Below are 22,835 nucleotides of genomic sequence, written 5' to 3' on the forward strand. Positions count from 1 at the left end.
AAATTGTTAATTTTAATTCCTACTTTGTCAGCATTTGTTCATGTTTATTTTACACACAAAATTTCATATATGCTGAACGTGCTATACATGTATGTGCATTTAGTGCGAATAGCCTCTTTGTATGACTTGTTATATTTTGGTTAGGGCATGCAAAGTGGGTGTCGGTAAAAATTAATGATTGGTAATGTCATCCAAATTTTATTCTGTATACTGCATGTGCTACAAATTTTTATGTCCCCGCAGAGAATCAAATTATTCTTTTATGTCAAAAATATCTTGAAAATGTCCGCATGATTTTAATTATGAAAGACACTTCAATGTTCAGGATTGTTTCAACTCTAGAAAGACTGCAGGGGGCATGATGCCCTCCCCCCCCCCCTTTCAATCTTTGCACAGTTTTTCGGGAAAACAAAGATAATGCTGCAAAATTTTGTTACTCTTTTTTTTCTTTAAGTCTAGCGCTATTTTACAAAACAAATTTGCTATTTTGTGCACGTACAAGTATGGATAAAGCACATGACTTTTACAAGACAAATGTTTTTTGTACTAAGTATATGGAAGATGAAACTCACAAAATTGGGATAATTTTCAGTCAAATTTTGTATTGATCTGTAAAATTTTCCATTAAGAATGAAAAAAAAAATTAAAAAACAGAGAGCTACATTTTACATAAGAAATTCTTAAACCATTCAGAAATGTTGACTTTGACAATTTTCCTTTGTGAGAACTTATTGTATAAGATTATGAAGATGACATCTGCAAAGAAATCTATGTAAATACAAAAATCTTGATGAGAGAAATTTGATGGTAAATATGCAAAGATTTTTTTATGATTAAAATTTGCATGTTGTATTCATAATAATAAAAAAATTATTTTTAGATATTTTTTGTTCCAACATTTCGTGTGTTGAAAAGATCCCATAGATCAGCACGTTCACCAGGATGGTAGTGAGATTGGGAGTGGGAATTATGCCCCCCCCCTCCATCCTCCCTTAATACCTCCAAAAAAGCCCAGTCATTTTAGGGTTAAACGAGATGTCTTTAATGTTATCCTATATCTTTAAACTCCACAGCAGTTCCAAGGAAAGATCCTGAATCATGTCTGCTCCCTTTTGTCAGAGATGAGAATGGTGAATGTGTCCGTAAGTATTTTTAAAAAATAAGAAGAAAAAAAATGCAAGCTTCCAGAGCATTTGATTTTTATTTTTTGTAGGGGTTTACATGTACATGGCAAATTTTGCTTGCATTGATGACAGTTCATGTCCCTGACCTTGTGCATTCAATGTCCTACACTAAATAACTTAAAATCCCTAATATTTACAGACCTATAATTGTTGTCCGGAATTCCATGTCACTGACCTCGGAAGCATTCAATGTCCTACATGTAAACTAAATAACTTAAAAATCATAATATTTTAAACAGACCTTATTATGTTATTATTTTGTTCTTTAATCGATTATAAGCCCCCAATTTTGTGAACTTTGAAACGATCTTTGACCAGGGGAGCATTTCATGAAAGGACGTGTCCAACGTTTTATCCGTCAAGTCCCTTCATATCCGACAGCTGCCATTGGAACTATGCATCTCAGCCAATCAATCAATTTTCATTATAATTTCATTGGGGGATTTCAGGTTCAGTGTTGACCTATTGGTGTTGGTGTTAGGTCAATTTTCACACAAGTATATTAAACACCAAACATAAAATGAAGATGGTCTTGAAAAGTTACTAGTTTTTGAGATGTTAATAATGTGGTCTGGATCAGTTTTACAAACTCATGATGGATTTTGAAGCTAGGGAAGCAATCCAAATTCCAACACCAATGCCAACACCGGACTTGAAATCACCCATTTTGCACACTTGATTTTTCCTATTGTACCATTAGTTTTATCATTATTACATTGTTTTATTCTACATGCGCAATTGTTATACCTCTGTAAAATACATACATTTCAGCTTTGCAGCTGCAGTATGTGTATGATTGTTTTACTGGAAATAAATAAACCATGAAACAATGAAAATCAAAATAAAGGAAAGTTCTCAGGGGCCAGTTGTAGAAAGAGATGCATTTAAATGCAAGTTTTAAAAAAAAATCAAGTGCAAGTTCTTAATGCGCGCTTTGGATTGGTTAAAAATCAAGTTGCATATGATTTTTTAGAGTTTCATTCGATTGCAAATCTTCCTGCAACAGACCCCAGGGCCCGTAACACAAAGCTTAATTAGCAATCATCGAAGAACATATTTTTACGACTGATTACATGGACTACAATGTACAATTAATCATGAAAACTAGGCATAAGATTAATCGCTAACCTTTGTGTTTCAGGACCCTGATCTGACAGCTTGTTGCGCAACAATTATTGATGTAAAGCCTTGAAGTTCTCAATTACATATACTGTATATCGGCCCATGACAGTGATTCAGATTTTCTCTTGAGATTATTGTTTTATGCCACTATACTTGCATGTAGCTATAAGTGCATTCCACATTTAAAAGGAAATCCATGACGAATTTCGCAAAGAGTTACTTCAGCACCTCAATATTTCAAATATGCAAAACAACATTTATTCGAACTCAAGGTCATGTTTGTCATACTTTGCAGCACTTCAGAGTAAAGTATTCAGATATTATAGATTATTTTCAGCTATTTAGCTTATGAAATAACACATCGGATCTGCAATTCGAATGCAGATCATGTGAAAAATCTGCTGATACCTATATAGCTGATAACCTGTTCATCCATTGTGACGCCAATGCGTATAAAACACGCGCAGATCATTATGCGCACGAACATAACTGTGGAACATCCGGAAGTGATTTTGAATTGTATGATTTTTGTTTCTTCTCTGGCCAGCCCCTACTTGTGAAGGTGACCTGTTGTATAACACATGTGGTTCGGCTTGTCCGGATATATGCAATGAGGAGCCGGCTCAATTCTGCACATTCCAGTGTGTGCTTGACTGCACATGCCCTGATGGGTTGTATCGCGTTGCCGGTACCTCGCGATGTTTAGCCCAGGATTCCTGCCCAAGACGTAAGTCTGTCCCGTTTCAGAGCAAAGTCACCCTATCTTGTGTTTTGGCCCAAAAATTCAGGTGCAGAGACCTCCATAATAGTATACATATACAGTCAAACCTGTGCTCGTGGCCACCTGTCCATAGCAGCCACCTGCTGATAGTGATCACTAAAACTAATTCCCATGGAGGCAGATTGTGTGTATAAGAACCTGTCTATAGCAGCCACCTGCCTATCTTCATTTCTATAAAGGCCATATTTTTGTGTTTCTTTAGGATGGCCACTATAGACAAGTTTCATTGTATACTAAAAACATGAGTAACAAAGAGACAAGTGAATTCAAACATATTGTGACATTTTTTTTTCGGTAAAGTTTTCTCAAAGTACACAATCACTAAATGACTTAATGTTAAGGAAATATTTTGCCCAGGCATTTTTTTCCATTATATTTTCTTCAATACTTAAAATGAATAATTCATATATTCAAGGGAAATAATAAATGACCAAACTCCTTGAATTAACAATACAAATTAAATTTGATTGTTTTTTAAAAGTATTTCTTTCTTTATTTTGCTTGTCCAGTACGCTCTCATATTGTACAGGCAACTGATTAAAGGCATAAGTTAACGTTATAGACATGTAATTTAAAAAAACAAAGGGGAGATGAAATATGTACATAGATGCCTTTCTATCAACCTAAAAACTCTGAAACCAACAAAAAATCAAAAGAAATGCTTTTGATACATTATAATACAAGATTTTGTGTAATTTCTATTGTGCCGATAATGATAGAATACATAAGCGTGTTTCCGGTCACTTCGTATTTCACTTTTTTGAAGCGCTAAATAATGATTTTCGCAAGCGATTTTTCTTTCTGGTCTTCATTTTTGTAACATATCACAGACACAGGTGACAAGTGTGACCCCGTAGCTCAAATCAATTTCAAATATGCTTTTAAGAGCAGGGTATGCATGTCTGATGCATCGCAAAACACTATAGAGATAATATTTTACCACATGTAACACTTTTCGTCTTGTGCATTTTCTCCCCACAGCATGTGATGAGGGATACAAGCATAACGAGAATCTTGAATGCGTTGGTAAGTTCTTATGGACATTAGTTTATAAACTGCATCCAAGAACCAAAGCAGTGATATTGGGAAATGATTTAAGCATACAGTCATATATATCACTGAACAGTAAATAAATAAAAACCTTATCTATTGAATATGTTACATGATTTCTTTTATGTAATCACACATCCTTTAAACACAAAATGTAATTTTCAATGCTCAACTTTATTTTCAAGTTACCTAACCATAGGTTAGAATCAGTCACCTCATGTAACATATGTGATATGCATGTAATTTTATCAAATTTGTTACAAACTTGTTAGATTATTCTGTCAATGATGATAATGCATTTTTTAAATATTTTCTTATTTATTCATTTATCCATCCATCCATTCATCTATCCATCCATTCATTAATTCGTTCATCCATCCATCTACTCATTCATTTATCCATCCATTCATTCATCCGTCCCTCTATCCATCCATCCATTCATTCTTCCATCCATGATACATCCTTTCATTCATTCATCCATCCATCCCTCCATGCATTCATTCATTCATTCTTTCAATCAATGTAATGCGTTGTTTTAATGTTTTCTTCTTCAGTTGCCAATCCCTGCCATGAAGTGCTTGCAGCAGCCGATGAAAAGACCAGTAGGAACATGGTAGGAGTCTATACCCCCTCCTGTACTTCCGAAGGCAAGTATCAGCCTGTACAATGTCACGGAAGCATTGGATTTTGTTGGTGTGCTGATATGGAGACAGGACTTGAACAAGAGGGAACCAAGATGAGAGGAACTCCAGAATGCCCAGGTATCTTGAACACATACTTTTTATTTATTAAACGTACCTCTTTAACTCATTTTATCAATGATTCTCTGTTACTTGTAATTTTGTTTACCCCCCTTCACTTGTGCGCCTTGAGCATCTCTTACGAAATAGATATGGCGCCTTACAAATTGCATATATTATTATTGATTCATTATGTTTGTTTATTTATATATTTGTTTTTATTTTAGTTATTTATATCTGTACGCATTTATATAAGTACTTGATTTATTGCTTGTAATATTGATATGATTGTACATGCATGAAATGTATTGTGTGCCATTGCTGTGGAGATGACTATTCAATTGAATAAGTAAATACATGAATACATGTAAATAAATAAACAAGTTAATTTAAAAATCAAAATCATAAATGAATTATCAAACGAATAAATTGATATATAGACAAACAAAACAGATTAATGATTAATTAATAAATTAGGTAGTTAGTTAATACATGAATGAAAGAATAAAAAATCAAAAAGGAAATTTAGTGCAGAAAGAGTGGCCTTCAATTACAAGTTGATTTTAAAACAATAAAATGTGCATTTAGGAGATTTGCGTTCACTGTTATAAGCTACTGAAATCCCTGTATCTCATTGGCTCAGAGCAAATTTGTCGGTGAAAATCAAACAATGAGGTTCTTCACGACACACTCCCCTTTATTTATATCTTCTTTCAGAACCACCCGCCCCAGAATGTACAGGGGATCTTGTGTACAAGGAATGCGCCTCGGCGTGTCCGGAATTCTGCGGCCAGTCTCCAGAGCGTGCCATGTGTATCATGATGTGTGAGCCTGGCTGTGGGTGTCCAGATAACCTGATCCTTGAGAGCGAGGGCGGCGATGTCTGTGTTGCTGCAGAAGATTGCCCAGGTAATCAATCACTGTGCTTTGAGTTTGGTTGGGGTTTTTTGCCATGGATTGTGGGGGAAAGAACTGAAGACAATCAACTATGTGATTGGCCATTGAGGAACCTTGTCAAAAGTCTGCACCATGTTTTTTTTTAGCAGGAATTCCACTAAGAAGCTATGGGACTTTTCATAGAGGCTCTCCAAATTTCCCTATGCTGAAATGTTTCTTTGCTCTAATCTTATCCCTTAAGTAATCCTTGTCATTTGCAGCACAACTCAACCCCTTTCCTGCCATTCTGTGGAATAGATTATCAAACCTGCGGAAATTCACATGTTCCTTTTTTCATTGTCTGAGGATTTGCGATATGACATGTAAATGCGGACCGTTAACACTTGAAGCCTTGATTTTCTTGTCGTACCCAGCACAATGTGACAATTAAAATCAAGGAAGTTGTCGGGGGCCAGTTGCAGAAAGAGATGCGTTTAAACGCAAGTAATCAAGCGCAAGTCCCGAATGAGCGCTGTGGATTGGTTGAAATCAAGTTGCGTTTGATTTTTTTAGAGTTTCATTTGATTGCAACTCTTCCCGCAACAGACCCCAGGGGCCCGTAACACAAAGCTTAGCAATCATGGAAGAACATATTTTTATGACTGATTGCATTGACTACAATGTACAATTAATCGTAAAAACCAGGCATAAGATTAATCGCTAACCTTCATGTTGCGGGACCCTGTTCTGACAGCTTGTTGCGCAACAATTGTTGATATAAAGCCTTGAAGTTCTCAATTACATATACTGTATATCAGCCCATGACAGTGATTCAGATTTTCTCTTGAGATTATTGTTTTATGCCACTATACTTGCATGTAGCTATAAGAGTACTCCACAGTGAAAATGAAATCCATGTCAAGTTTTGCGTAGAGTTACTTTAGCACCTTAATATTTCAAATATATGCAAAACAATATTTATTCGACCTCAAATTCATATTTGTCATACTTAGCAGCACTTCAGAGTAAAGTATTCAGATATTGTAGATTATTTTCAGCTATTAAGCTTATGAAATAACACATCGGATCTGCAATTCGAATGCAGATCATGTGAAAAATCTGCTGATACCTATATAGCTGATTAATCACCTGTTCATCCATTGTGACGCCAATGCGTATAAAACACGCGCAGATCATTATGCGCACGAACATAACTGTGGAACATCCGGAAGTGATTTTGAATTGTATGATTTTTGTTTCTTCTCTGGCCAGCCCCTACTTGTGAAGGTGACCTGTTGTATAACACATGTGGTTCGGCTTGTCCGGATATATGCAATGAGGAGCCGGCTCAATTCTGCACATTCCAGTGTGTGCTTGACTGCACATGCCCTGATGGGTTGTATCGCGTTGCCGGTACCTCGCGATGTTTAGCCCAGGATTCCTGCCCAAGACGTAAGTCTGTCCCGTTTCAGAGCAAAGTCACCCTATCTTGTGTTTTGGCCCAAAAATTCAGGTGCAGAGACCCCCATGATAATACACATGTACAGTCAAACCTGTGTTAGTGGCCACCTGTCCATATCAGTCACCTGTCTATAGTGACCACTAAAACTGCTTCCCATGGAGGTAGATTGTGTGTATAAGAACCTGTCTATAACAGCCACCTGCCTATTGTGACCACTAAAACTGCTTCCCATGGAGGCAGATTGTGTGTATAAGAACCTGTCTATAGCAGCCACCTGCCTATAGCTAGTAAACCCATTCCCATATATTGTGTGTATAAGAACCTGTCTATAGCATCTTCATGTCTATAAAGGCCATATTTTTGTGTTTCTTTAGGATGGCCACGATAGACAAGTTTCATTGTCTACTAAAAACATGAGTAACAAAGAGACGAGGGAATTAAAACATATTGTGACATTTTTTTTTGGTACAGTTTTCTCAAAGTATACACAATCACTAAATGACTTAATGCAAAGGAAATAATCATATTGACTTATTGTGCCCATTTTTTGCATTATTTTTTCTTCAATACTTAAAATGACTAATTCAAATATTCATAGGAAATAACCAATAAACGACCAAAGTCCTTGAATTAGCAATACAAATGAAATTTGATTGTTTTTAAAAGCACTTCTTTCTTTATTTTGCTTGTCCGGTGCACTTTCATATTATACAGGCAAATGATTGAAGGCATACATGTAAGTTAACGTTATAGACATGTACATGTAATTTAAAAAAAAACCAAAGGGGAGATGAAATATGTACATGGATGCCTTTCTATCAACCTAAAAATTCTGAAACCAACAAAAAATCAAAAGAAATGCTTTTGATACGTTATAATCGAAGATTTTGTGTAATTTCTATTGTGCGGATGATAATAGAACACATAAGCGTATGTGATGAAATTAAGATGGTGTTTCCGGTCAATTTATATTTCACTTTTTTGAAAGCATAATAATAATGATTTTCGGACACAATTGTTTTCTGGTCTTCATTTTGTAACATATCACAGACACAGGTGACAAGTGGGACCTCGTAGCTCAGATTTGTTAAAAAAGTCAAATCAATTTTAAATATGCTTTTAAGAGCAGGGTATGCATTTCTGATGCATCGCGAAAACACTATAGAGATAGTATTTTACCACATGTAACACTTGTCGTCTTGTGCATTTTCTCCCCACAGCATGTGATGAGGGATATAAACACAACGAGAATCTTGAATGCGTTGGTAAGTTCTTATGGACATTAGTTTATAAACTGCATCTGAGAACCAAAGCAGTGATATTGGGAAATGATTTAAGCATACAGTCATATATATCACTTAAAAGTAAATAAATAAAAACCTTATCTATTGAATATGTTATATGATTTCTTTTATGTAATCACACATCCTTTAAACTCAAAATATAATTTTCAATGCTCAACTTTATTTTCAAATTACCTAACCATAGGTTAGAATCAGTCACCTCATGTAACATACATGTGATATGCATGTAATTTTATCAAATTTGTTACAAACTTGTTAGATTATTCTGTCAATGATTATAATGCATTTTTTAAATATTTTCTTATTTATTCATTTATCCATCCATCCATTCATCTATCCATCCATTCATTAATTCGTTCATCCATCTACTCATTCATTTATCCATCCATTCATTCATCCGTCCCTCTATCCATCCATTCATTCTTCCATCCATGGTACATCCATTCATTCATCCATCCATCCCTCCATGCATTCATTCATTCTTTCAATCAATGTAATGCATTGTTTTATTTTTTTCTTCTTCAGTTGCCAATCCCTGCCATGAAGTGCTTGCAGCAGCCGATGAAAAGACCAGTAGGAACATGGTAGGAGTCTATACCCCCTCCTGTACTTCCGAAGGCAAGTATCAGCCTGTACAATGTCACGGAAGCATTGGTTTTTGTTGGTGTGCTGATATGGAGACAGGACTTGAACAAGAGGGAACCAAGATGAGAGGAACTCCAGAATGCCCAGGTATCTTGAACACATACTTTCTATTTATTAAACGTACCTCTTTAACTCATTTTATCAATGATTCTCTGTTACTTGTAATTTTGTTTACCCCCCTTCACTTGTGCGCCTTGAGCATCTCTTACGAAATAGATATGGCGCCTTACAAATTGCATATATTATTATTTATTCATTATGTTTGTTTATTTATATATTTGTTTTTATTTTAGTTATTTATATCTGTATGCATTTATATAAGTACTTGATTTATTGCTTGTAATATTGATATGATTGTACATGCATGAAATGTATTGTGTGCCATTGCTGTGGAGATGACTATTCAATTGAATAAGTAAATACATGAATACATGTAAATAAATAAACAAGTTAATTTAAAAATCAAAATCATAAATGAATTATCAAACAAATAAATTGATATATAGACAAAACAGATTAATAATTAATTAATAAATTAGGTAATTAGTTAATACAAGAATGAAAGAATAAAAAATCAAACAGGAAATTTAGTGCAGAAAGAGTGGCCTTCAATTACAAGTTGATTTTAAAACAATAAAATGTGCATTTAGGAGATTTGCGTTCACTGTTATAAGCTACTGAAATCCTTGTATCTCATTGGCTCAGAGCAAATTTGTCGGTGAAAATCAAACAATGAGGTTCTTCACGACACACTCCCCTTTATTTATATCTTCTTTCAGAACCACCCGCCCTAGAATGTACAGGGGATCTTGTGTACAAGGAATGCGCCTCGGCGTGTCCGGAATTCTGCGGCCAGTCTCCAGAGCGTGCCATGTGTATCATGATGTGTGAGCCTGGCTGTGGGTGTCCAGATAACCTGATCCTTGAGAGCGAGGGCGGCGATGTCTGTGTTGCTGCAGAAGATTGCCCAGGTAATCAATCACTGTGCTTTGAGTTTGGTTGGGGTTTTTTGCCATGGATTGTGGGGGAAAGAACTGAAGACAATCAACTATGTGATTGGCCATTGAGGAACCTTGTCAAAAGTCTGCACCATGTTTTTTTTTAGCAGGAATTCCACTAAGAAGCTATGGGACTTTTCATAGAGGCTCTCCAAATTTCCCTATGCTGAAATGTTTCTTTGCTCTAATCTTATCCCTTAAGTAATCCTTGTCATTTGCAGCACAACTCAACCCCTTTCCTGCCATTCTGTGGAATAGATTATCAAACCTGCGGAAATTCACATGTTCCTTTTTTCATTGTCTGAGGATTTGCGATATGACATGTAAATGCGGACCGTTAACACTTGAAGCCTTGATTTTCTTGTCGTACCCAGCACAATGTGACAATTAAAATCAAGGAAGTTGTCGGGGGCCAGTTGCAGAAAGAGATGCGTTTAAACGCAAGTAATCAAGCGCAAGTCCCGAATGAGCGCTGTGGATTGGTTGAAATCAAGTTGCGTTTGATTTTTTTAGAGTTTCATTTGATTGCAACTCTTCCCGCAACAGACCCCAGGGGCCCGTAACACAAAGCTTAGCAATCATGGAAGAACATATTTTTATGACTGATTGCATTGACTACAATGTACAATTAATCGTAAAAACCAGGCATAAGATTAATCGCTAACCTTCATGTTGCGGGACCCTGTTCTGACAGCTTGTTGCGCAACAATTGTTGATATTGTAATGTAGTGATTGTATAAATCAATACATACATATAGCCTAGACATCATAATGTAAAATACCCCTTCTCAGAACCATCCCTTTTTATGTCCATACCCCCTTCTCAGAACCCTTTTCATTTATTTAATCCACGCCAATAAAAACCCTTATTGTTAATAGTTCAAACAGCCCCTAATCATAGAACAAAGAACTGCCTTCCCCTTCCCAATAATCAAACCCCCCTTTTGTCCTATACCCAAACACTTGGATTATAATTTATGTAGAAGCTTGAATATATATTGAGTGTACACCCAAGGGTTGAGGGTTAGATAAGTCAAGATCATCACAGAGTTAAGATCTACATCGACGTACGTTAATTGTGATATGCTTTTCAACTCTACATGTGATACTGCTGGAAGTTGACATTTAATAAAGTTTCTTGATTGAATTGTACATCGAACGTTCCTGTGTGGTCATTGATGCTCCCAACTAAGATATGAACGATCACAACACAACATGGTGGAGAACCCGGCTTTTTATTCACTAGTGCTATAGAGGACGGACACCTATTTACCCTTGGAGTAGGTGTCGAAAGCCTGTAGAGTGGTGCGTCAGAAAAGTTAATAATGAAATAGGAGGAAAACTTTGGACCAGGGTCAGCGACGATCGACAACATTTACTCAGCTCACTAGATGACGAAAATTAGGAGCCTACAGTGACAATGATCTCCAGCCAAACTGTACACAACCAAAAACAGAAATGACGCTGCATGCCAGAGACGGATAAGACACAGACGACGGATGACTGGAGAGACGACGGATGACTGAAGGGACCTCGACAGCTGTGATGACTTCTGAAGACGACAGCCATATGTGTGACACAGCAACTGGATCAACGGACGGACCATTGAGAGCTGAATGACTTTGATGCTCGACTACCTTTTCCTTGGATCGATGTGGATGTTATTCGGCCATATGACTTAATAACTTTTTTTTATGAGACCAATCTAATAATTTCATTCTGATGTCCTTATACATTTGCTTGGTTACTTTGGTAAGTGAAACACTTTTCATTGCTCCGTCCCATGAGTGAGAATGAGAGATAATATTTAACATTCCTTTGTATTTATGGTTCATCTATTGATTTCGACAATTATATGGTAATGTTAGATTTAATACCTTATCCTAAAATTTAATTTCGTATTAGTATAAAACAGTGTACGAGTAGATTCCCCCCTCTTAAAGTTCTAAATAAATATTAAGCTGAACATTGCCTACCAATTATTGAACAGTAATAATTTGACCATTAATATGACCACCACAACATCGACATCGAATATGCCACGACATACACTACGACAGACGGACTTCCTTCCATCCCGTTTTTCTGGCGATCGGCTAGATAGGGACGACTCGACTGCACATTTTCTGACATTTGATGATTACCTGGACGCACACAATATAGACTCAACTGACCCCGCCCAATTCCAGACAATACTCCGATCTTTCCGTCGCACATTGCAGGGACAGGCTAGACTATGGATAGACGGACTGACTTTTAATTCATATGACGACTTAAAAGACGGGTTTGTGAGGAGGTTTAGCCCAGCTAAGTCTTCATACAGCCATGTTAGGGACTTTAACACAATGACGATGACTGATGGGGAGAGCGCAGAGGCGTATCTCCAGCGACTTCGACAGACTGCGTCTTACATCAATTATGGCGAGGCACAGATTAAACACAGATTGCTTGATTCTCTGCCTAATGAATGCCGCGCTACAATATTGATGTCTGCCTCAGCCTCTGACATAACTTCTGACGAAATAGCAGCTAAGGCGCAGCTATTTCTTGACTTAAGAAAGGACTCGACTCCACAGACAAAAGAGCTGACCTTTTCTGCCCAAGCAGAAATTGATCTTCTCAGAGAGGAGATAAATTCAATGAAAATAACCGACACCCCCAATAATGACAGAGACCGTGGGAGAGCTCCTAATCGACGATCTCCGACACCACGACGAAACAACCTTAATAGGAGTAGCGACCGTAGTTTTTCCCAACGACGACAAGACCGAAGTCGTGATCGGTATCGTGACTATCAGTATCATGATACTAGACGCGGTAAGAGCCCATACCGCCATAACCGTGACTTTACTGACCGTCGACCCAGACTGACATGTGACTATTGTCGCATTCCAGGACATGTCTGGCGGGAATGTCGACGACGACTTAGGGACATGGAGACACAGCCACGACGTGACTATGGACAGCGACAACAATACTACGGACAACGGACGGGCTACGGCCAACAGCAACAGGATTTTTAAGACGGGAAGGAGTCAACAGCGCTCGTTATCTTCCTTCCCGATCTAAAAATCAGACCAGGCCTGACATTGACTTAACATCGACTCATTTAGGAACCGAAGATGTGGAACTTAAGTTGACAGATAGAAACTTTGTGAAAGGTCGCTTACCAAATGGCAAGAATGTGTTCATTTTGTTCGATAGTGGAGCAACCAAGACCATAATCTCCGCTAATTATGTTCAATCATCTTCCTACCTTTCTAATCTCCCTAAACAGAAAGTAAGACCAGTTAGGTTTAAAATCGGAAACGGTCAATTCCTAATGGCATTTTCTGCTATCAAACTACATGTATTCATTCAAGGTCATAAGTTTGAAATCTCTGCTTTGGTAGTAGACAATCTTGTGGGAGTAGACATGATATTGGGCAACAATTCCCTTTCTGATTTAGACGGTACTCTCCATTTTAGGAATCACGTATTCAAGATTAAATCTAAGAAGGTCTCATTTGCCCCCACTAGCAAAATGACCATTGACCCTGGCACTTCAAAATTTGTGACAATACATGGCAAAGCCCCATCCCACTTGCGCAATTCTGATGTCATATTGACAGCAAACAGTTACTTAGGCAGGCATTGTCCATCTACAATGATAGTCAAGTTGGTTAAGGGACAAGCACAGCTACTTGTAACTAATTCGACAGACAAGCCAGTCCATTTGGCAAAGGGTAGGCCAATTGCATTTTTAGACGCTAGCGATCTTATAAATGTGACCCATGATTTGCCAATCAATGACATTAACATGACTTTAAACTCTATGGACAATTTGAATGTGACACAGACAAATTCCAAAACAGAGGCAGTTAGAATTAATAACTTGGAGAGATACCCCCACCTTGACTCCGATGATCCCATTGTTGACATGACAGAAGAGGAGATAATAAAGAAACACATTGACCTGACTGGAAGCATTCTGTCTCAAGATGAAAGGCAGGAAATAGTTCGCGTTTTGATGGATAATAGAGATGCATTTTCTCTCTATGGCGAACTATCTAGTTGTCCAAATTTTGAGGTAGATATTGAACTGACTAACAACGAACCATTTTTCATACGACCTTACTTTGCAACTGAAACTGACAAGACTAAGATAGAGTATGAGCTAAGCAAACTTGTCAAATTGGGAATTTTGGAAGTAGGACATCAGTCATATACTTCACCTGTGCTCCTTCTTTCTAAGAAAAACACCACTGACAAAAGGGTTGTGACAGACTTTCGCTATCTCAATTCAAGAATCAAGCGAATAAATCACCCATTCCCGCTACTTTCTGAAACACTAAAACGCATTGGCAATGCTAATACAAGAGTTCTTAGTGTGATTGATTTGAAGTCAGCTTTTCATTGTATTCCCTTATCTAAATCAGCTCAAAAATACACAGGCATCGCCTCATATCATGGTGGGAAACATTACTTTTATAAGCGTTTAGCTCAAGGCTTGAATGTTTCCCCTGCTATCTTTCAGGCAAAGATTGATGATATTTTGGGGTCGATCCCCAATTCTCGACAATTTTGCATAGCCCACCATGACGATATTATACTATTTAGCCGTGACAAGACTACCCACCGGTCACATTTAGTAGATGTATTGAAGGCCCTCTCTGACAATGGACTAAAAGTTAGCCCAAAGAAGTGCAAACTTTTCCGCACTGATGTTGATTATATGGGACATAGAATTACCATTAATGAGGCAGGAGAGGCATGTTTTCAGCCACTACGTGATAGGTGCGCTGCCATTCATACCATGCCCAGACCAAAGACTCCAAGACAAGTTAGGAGACTAGTGGGAGCAGTTAACTATGTTGCAGGATTTTTCCCCAATATACAATCTATTCTCAAACCACTACATCAACTGACAAGGAAGAAAAACAAGTTTCTTTGGACCGACCAACACGAGACTGCCTTCAATAAAGTAAAAGAGCTCATGACCAATCCCCCTATCTTACACATGCCCCAAAGTACAGGACAATTCTCTTTATACAGTGACACTTCTCGGACTGCTACTGGCTCATACTTAACTCAACTTATCAATGGTAAGGAACGAATCATTGGTTATTACTCAAAAGTACTACCAAGCGCATGTGAAAGGTATAGTGTGACAGAGCTAGAACTATTTGGTTTGTTGATCAATATTTCTGCCTTTAAGCATTTGCTTAAGGGATGTGAATTTAATGCTTTTGTCGATCACAGCTCAATTGTTCAGATTTTGAAATCAAAAGAAGCACCATGCACAACACGGTTGCAGAAGTTGATTTTGAAATTGTCAGAATACTCATTTCAAATAGGATACAGAAAGGGCACTGACATTGTTTTGGCAGATTTTCTTTCTCGGGCCCCATCTGGGGACCACGATGAGATTGACAGGGTTGTCCCTATTTCCTACTGCCTGTTTGATGAGAGTGATTTAGTTCAAGTGGACACTCTCCACCCAGTTCAGTCCTGTGATAGGAGGGTAACACGAGCTTATGCTAAGAAAATGGGAATAGATATTCCCGAGATTTTCCCTAACAAAGCTCAGAGTCCCATTAACACAGACACACGCGTGGGTCCGCCCACAACACCAGATAACCCAATGCCTCCTACCAGACCTACCAACCAACCCCAACGACTAACCAATCACAGGCCAGCACCTGCCACATCCACCAGACAGGAGCCAATATTTGACGGCCTAGACAGTACAAGTTCACATTCTAGGCATTTACCCCCCTTTTCCAACACTACACATGAGCCTAGACTAGTTGACAGGCACAATGAGACTAAGACAAACAATAACGACCACTATAGAGATGTACCTCCTAATCTTTACACCCCACCTAAGCCACTAACCAGAAAGGTAGAAAACATAATAGCTGGACATATCCCTAAACAACAGGAGCTAGATAGGATTACTGATATCATCAAACGAAAGATAATTAGAGATTACAACCTTCCCATTGACTTAAGAGAGCTTAAAACAGAACAGCAGTCATCACCATTCTTCAAGCCTGTGTATGATTTCTTAGCCCATGATATTCTGCCCAGTGACAAGAAGGCAGCAAAGGCTATTAAGTTGAAGGCAGAAGAATATATCCTTTGTGATGGTGTTCTTTTTAGGTTATTCTTTATTAAGGATGATGACTTCAGACTGCAACTTGCTATACCTGAAACTTTGACTGACACTATTATATCTCAATACCATGACAACCTACTCAGTAATCACCAAGGGACCCAACGTACATATTTGACAATAAGACGCAACTTCTTTATGCCAAATATGTTTGAACGAATTAACAACTACGTTAAAGCATGCCTGCGTTGCCAACAATTCCGTGGCAAGCCTGACAAGACTAGACCATTTCATACTAGGGTACCGGACTCTTACAGACCATTTGACCGCATTAGTCTCGACTTTAAGACTATGCCGACTTCTGGGACTGGATTTAGACATCTGATGGTGATATGCGATGAAATATCTCGCTTTGTTATTTGTGCGCCTCTGAAATCTCTTGATGCAGAGACGATATGTGAGGCATTGATCCAGAAAGTGGTTTGCATTTTTGGACCACCATCATGTCTAGTGACTGACGCAGCATCCTCACTGACTAGCAAACTACTGACGACCTTATGTTCAGCTTTGAACATTGACCAGAAGGTAATTAGTGTAGAGAATCATGGGAGTCTGCACGTAGAACGGCACATTCGCACCCTTTCGAATTTCCTCAAGGTCAACCTGAATCAGTTTGGCACCGATTGGGTTCGATACATTTCTACTACATCGTATGCCTACAATTCATTTTCTTCCCCACACCTCGGTGACCACAGTCCATATCAGCTTGTTTTTGGTAGGGAGCCCCCAAATTTAACTGCTTTGTCTTTCAATCCTATGTCTGGTCTATCACGGTCATACAGCGAATATATTGACCATTTGAAAAAGAAATTTGACCATATCTCGAAGACAATGCTCTCTTTACAGAGAAAGCAGCAAGATAAACAAAATGCAGAAATTGGAAACAAACTGGGGAAATCACCCATTTACTCCAGAGGACAATTAGTCTATTTGTATAAGCCTACCTCATCTTCTTTGACTGCAAACTCTAAAAAGATTGCAGCTGAATGGGTTGGGCCATTAGTTGTTCATGATGTGTTAGATCGAACACATTACCTTTTGGCTACATTAAAGGGAGAAGTCTTGCGAGATGTGTTTAATTTCAATAGATTAAAACCTTGCTTCATGAAAGCATCTGATGAGAGGAAACATATTACACACATACAAAAGTTGAAGGAAGCTTTAGGGAAGAAAACAACTGCTCAAGAACAAGGGAAACAAAACACTGAAAAACCATCAGTAAACTTCATCAATGAGAATGATGAGAAACTTCCAGAGTTCAATGCTGAGCAAGTTATGTGTACCCAGCTATCAGGCCCAATCAATGATTCAGATTACTTGCATGCAATAGCGGACAACAATGGGATAGCTGCCCCCAGACCCTTGACAAAGACCGACCTGGAAAGACAGTTTGAAATGCTTATGAATGCCCCCATTGATAAGAACATGACTCTTCATAGAGGACGTTTTAAGAATGGACATTTACAATTCCTGACCTCATTTGACCAAAGCTCTAATAACACCACCAAACAAGTAAGATTTTGGTGGAATGTCGATTTGTATAGAGGCACGGACGATTTAATTAATGACATATTGACTAATAGACAAATACCAATAACAGGGTCCCCAGCAAGATTTTACAAGTCTCTGTATGTGTAAGCTTTAATCTCTTTACAATAGTGTATACCCTCTTGTAATTTTATAGATATATTGTACCTTTGTTATTCCTGGAAGAGTTTACTTCCTAGATAATGTTATAACTCATAATGGTTTGAATAAGACCCGTATATATCTGCAAGCAATTAGTAGTCAAAATCTTGATGAAGGTACGTTTTATTGTTGTGTCGAATTGAACACATGTTAAAATGCATTTGTTCATGAACATAAAGTTATATATCAAAGTTCATCAATATGATGACATAACAAGTTTGAATATACTCTTGTTAAGTGGTACTGAACAGGTTTGAATTTACTTGTTAAACTTTTTTTTCATTTAATATGATTATAAAAGGAAATTCATGACAGGTTAGGTTGTTAGTGACTCGAGTTTCTATGTTAATGCTTCATATGCAGTATAATTAGGCCTATTTAAGCCCCGGATTTAAGCATAGACACACTTTCAATACCTAGAGCGCACCTGTTTTTCTTATATATAATCATGTTGGAATATCACATTTGTATCTTTGATTTCGTTTATCATCAGAGTATGATGAGAATTTATCCATTAATGGTCGATAGCAGTAAAAAGATAGACACACTGACAAACTTAGCTTATATATTGTTAATAAACTATTACATATACAGTTCAGTGGTATTTATACCTTTAACCTTAACTGATACCAGATTTGTTTAACTTATATTATGAAAAGAGTTGTTATCCATTGCTGAATTGCCTTGGCTAGTAATAAGAATATTTGAAACATATAATACATTATTGTTATTGATACTTGAATTGTTATTCTAGTTTTTACAATTCTCTTCATTTTTACTTTGTTTTTTAAGTGCATAAGTCTGCACAAGTTATGATTATTTTGTTTAGTTTAAGTACATAATGTGCACTGGTTTCTGAACAAAAATTGCAATTTATGTTTTTAATTTTGACTAGGGTTAGCATTACGTCAAATTTTATCATTACCACGATTATGGAATGGTTTCTGCTAATCATTTAATATGAATTTACTGTATATATGTATATAGGTTTGAAGTATTTGTTTGGGAGAGAGAATGAGCGAAAGAGGACACGGAACAATGATCAAATGTTTCACATATCGTTTTCTTTTATATATTTTTTGTATTTACTTTATAATGTATATATTTTCTTTTCTATTTCTCTATATTGACTTTATAATGTATATAGTTCATTAACCCCAGGGTATTTATTCCTCTGATTTTGCTTTCTTTGATTTTTTTCCACATGGAGGGGAGCCTCAATTTTCCAAAGAAAGGGGATGTAATGTAGTGATTGTATAAATCAATACATACATATAGCCTAGACATCATAATGTAAAATACCCCTTCTCAGAACCATCCCTTTTTATGTCCATACCCCCTTCTCAGAACCCTTTTCATTTATTTAATCCACGCCAATAAAAACCCTTATTGTTAATAGTTCAAACAGCCCCTAATCATAGAACAAAGAACTGCCTTCCCCTTCCCAATAATCAAACCCCCCTTTTGTCCTATACCCAAACACTTGGATTATAATTTATGTAGAAGCTTGAATATATATTGAGTGTACACCCAAGGGTGGAGGTTAGATAAGTCAAGATCATCACAGAGTTAAGATCTACATCGACGTACGTTAATTGTGATATGCTTTTCAACTCTACATGTGATACTGCTGGAAGTTGACATTTAATAAAGTTTCTTGATTGAATTGTACATCGAACGTTCCTGTGTGGTCATTGATGCTCCCAACTAAGATATGAACGATCACAACACAACAATATAAAGCCTTGAAGTTCTCAATTACATATACTGTATATCAGCCCATGACAGTGATTCAGATTTTCTCTTGAGATTATTGTTTTATGCCACTATACTTGCATGTAGCTATAAGAGTACTCCACAGTGAAAATGAAATCCATGTCAAGTTTTGCGTAGAGTTACTTTAGCACCTTAATATTTCAAATATATGCAAAACAATATTTATTCGACCTCAAATTCATATTTGTCATACTTAGCAGCACTTCAGAGTAAAGTATTCAGATATTGTAGATTATTTTCAGCTATTAAGCTTATGAAATAACACATCGGATCTGCAATTCGAATGCAGATCATGTGAAAAATCTGCTGATACCTATATAGCTGATTAATCACCTGTTCATCCATTGTGACGCCAATGCGTATAAAACACGCGCAGATCATTATGCGCACGAACATAACTGTGGAACATCCGGAAGTGATTTTGAATTGTATGATTTTTGTTTCTTCTCTGGCCAGCCCCTACTTGTGAAGGTGACCTGTTGTATAACACATGTGGTTCGGCTTGTCCGGATATATGCAATGAGGAGCCGGCTCAATTCTGCACATTCCAGTGTGTGCTTGACTGCACATGCCCTGATGGGTTGTATCGCGTTGCCGGTACCTCGCGATGTTTAGCCCAGGATTCCTGCCCAAGACGTAAGTCTGTCCCGTTTCAGAGCAAAGTCACCCTATCTTGTGTTTTGGCCCAAAAATTCAGGTGCAGAGACCCCCATGATAATACACATGTACAGTCAAACCTGTGTTAGTGGCCACCTGTCCATATCAGTCACCTGTCTATAGTGACCACTAAAACTGCTTCCCATGGAGGTAGATTGTGTGTATAAGAACCTGTCTATAACAGCCACCTGCCTATTGTGACCACTAAAACTGCTTCCCATGGAGGCAGATTGTGTGTATAAGAACCTGTCTATAGCAGCCACCTGCCTATAGCTAGTAAACCCATTCCCATATATTGTGTGTATAAGAACCTGTCTATAGCATCTTCATGTCTATAAAGGCCATATTTTTGTGTTTCTTTAGGATGGCCACGATAGACAAGTTTCATTGTCTACTAAAAACATGAGTAACAAAGAGACGAGGGAATTAAAACATATTGTGACATTTTTTTTTGGTACAGTTTTCTCAAAGTATACACAATCACTAAATGACTTAATGCAAAGGAAATAATCATATTGACTTATTGTGCCCATTTTTTGCATTATTTTTTCTTCAATACTTAAAATGACTAATTCAAATATTCATAGGAAATAACCAATAAACGACCAAAGTCCTTGAATTAGCAATACAAATGAAATTTGATTGTTTTTAAAAGCACTTCTTTCTTTATTTTGCTTGTCCGGTGCACTTTCATATTATACAGGCAAATGATTGAAGGCATACATGTAAGTTAACGTTATAGACATGTACATGTAATTTAAAAAAAAACCAAAGGGGAGATGAAATATGTACATGGATGCCTTTCTATCAACCTAAAAATTCTGAAACCAACAAAAAATCAAAAGAAATGCTTTTGATACGTTATAATCGAAGATTTTGTGTAATTTCTATTGTGCGGATGATAATAGAACACATAAGCGTATGTGATGAAATTAAGATGGTGTTTCCGGTCAATTTATATTTCACTTTTTTGAAAGCATAATAATAATGATTTTCGGACACAATTGTTTTCTGGTCTTCATTTTGTAACATATCACAGACACAGGTGACAAGTGGGACCTCGTAGCTCAGATTTGTTAAAAAAGTCAAATCAATTTTAAATATGCTTTTAAGAGCAGGGTATGCATTTCTGATGCATCGCGAAAACACTATAGAGATAGTATTTTACCACATGTAACACTTGTCGTCTTGTGCATTTTCTCCCCACAGCATGTGATGAGGGATATAAACACAACGAGAATCTTGAATGCGTTGGTAAGTTCTTATGGACATTAGTTTATAAACTGCATCTGAGAACCAAAGCAGTGATATTGGGAAATGATTTAAGCATACAGTCATATATATCACTTAAAAGTAAATAAATAAAAACCTTATCTATTGAATATGTTATATGATTTCTTTTATGTAATCACACATCCTTTAAACTCAAAATATAATTTTCAATGCTCAACTTTATTTTCAAATTACCTAACCATAGGTTAGAATCAGTCACCTCATGTAACATACATGTGATATGCATGTAATTTTATCAAATTTGTTACAAACTTGTTAGATTATTCTGTCAATGATTATAATGCATTTTTTAAATATTTTCTTATTTATTCATTTATCCATCCATCCATTCATCTATCCATCCATTCATTAATTCGTTCATCCATCTACTCATTCATTTATCCATCCATTCATTCATCCGTCCCTCTATCCATCCATTCATTCTTCCATCCATGGTACATCCATTCATTCATCCATCCATCCCTCCATGCATTCATTCATTCTTTCAATCAATGTAATGCATTGTTTTATTTTTTTCTTCTTCAGTTGCCAATCCCTGCCATGAAGTGCTTGCAGCAGCCGATGAAAAGACCAGTAGGAACATGGTAGGAGTCTATACCCCCTCCTGTACTTCCGAAGGCAAGTATCAGCCTGTACAATGTCACGGAAGCATTGGTTTTTGTTGGTGTGCTGATATGGAGACAGGACTTGAACAAGAGGGAACCAAGATGAGAGGAACTCCAGAATGCCCAGGTATCTTGAACACATACTTTCTATTTATTAAACGTACCTCTTTAACTCATTTTATCAATGATTCTCTGTTACTTGTAATTTTGTTTACCCCCCTTCACTTGTGCGCCTTGAGCATCTCTTACGAAATAGATATGGCGCCTTACAAATTGCATATATTATTATTTATTCATTATGTTTGTTTATTTATATATTTGTTTTTATTTTAGTTATTTATATCTGTATGCATTTATATAAGTACTTGATTTATTGCTTGTAATATTGATATGATTGTACATGCATGAAATGTATTGTGTGCCATTGCTGTGGAGATGACTATTCAATTGAATAAGTAAATACATGAATACATGTAAATAAATAAACAAGTTAATT

General features: G+C 36.9%; 2 protein-coding genes across 2 annotated transcripts in view; both read left to right on the forward strand.

Annotated features, from left to right (window-relative positions):
- Positions 1-22,835, forward strand: part of LOC129262439 (SCO-spondin-like) — a 63,253-nt gene that overhangs the window by 22,327 nt on the left and 18,091 nt on the right. Inside the window, exons 17-25 of the mRNA XM_064099802.1 lie at positions 1,074-1,142; positions 2,854-3,033; positions 4,069-4,113; positions 4,692-4,898; positions 5,595-5,786; positions 7,026-7,205; positions 8,436-8,480; positions 9,045-9,251; positions 9,944-10,135. Coding sequence (XP_063955872.1) covers positions 1,074-1,142; positions 2,854-3,033; positions 4,069-4,113; positions 4,692-4,898; positions 5,595-5,786; positions 7,026-7,205; positions 8,436-8,480; positions 9,045-9,251; positions 9,944-10,135 — 1,317 coding nt within the window. The remainder of the gene's footprint in view (positions 1-1,073; positions 1,143-2,853; positions 3,034-4,068; positions 4,114-4,691; positions 4,899-5,594; positions 5,787-7,025; positions 7,206-8,435; positions 8,481-9,044; positions 9,252-9,943; positions 10,136-22,835) is intronic.
- LOC129283392 (uncharacterized) lies at positions 10,879-13,396 on the forward strand. Its single transcript, XM_064099803.1, has one exon. It carries the CDS (start codon positions 12,172-12,174, stop codon positions 13,183-13,185), a length of 1,014 nt encoding a protein of 337 aa, XP_063955873.1. The 5' UTR covers positions 10,879-12,171; the 3' UTR covers positions 13,186-13,396.

Source organism: Lytechinus pictus, chromosome 5 (assembly GCF_037042905.1).
Source record: "Lytechinus pictus isolate F3 Inbred chromosome 5, Lp3.0, whole genome shotgun sequence".
Classification (NCBI taxonomy): domain Eukaryota; kingdom Metazoa; phylum Echinodermata; class Echinoidea; order Temnopleuroida; family Toxopneustidae; genus Lytechinus; species Lytechinus pictus.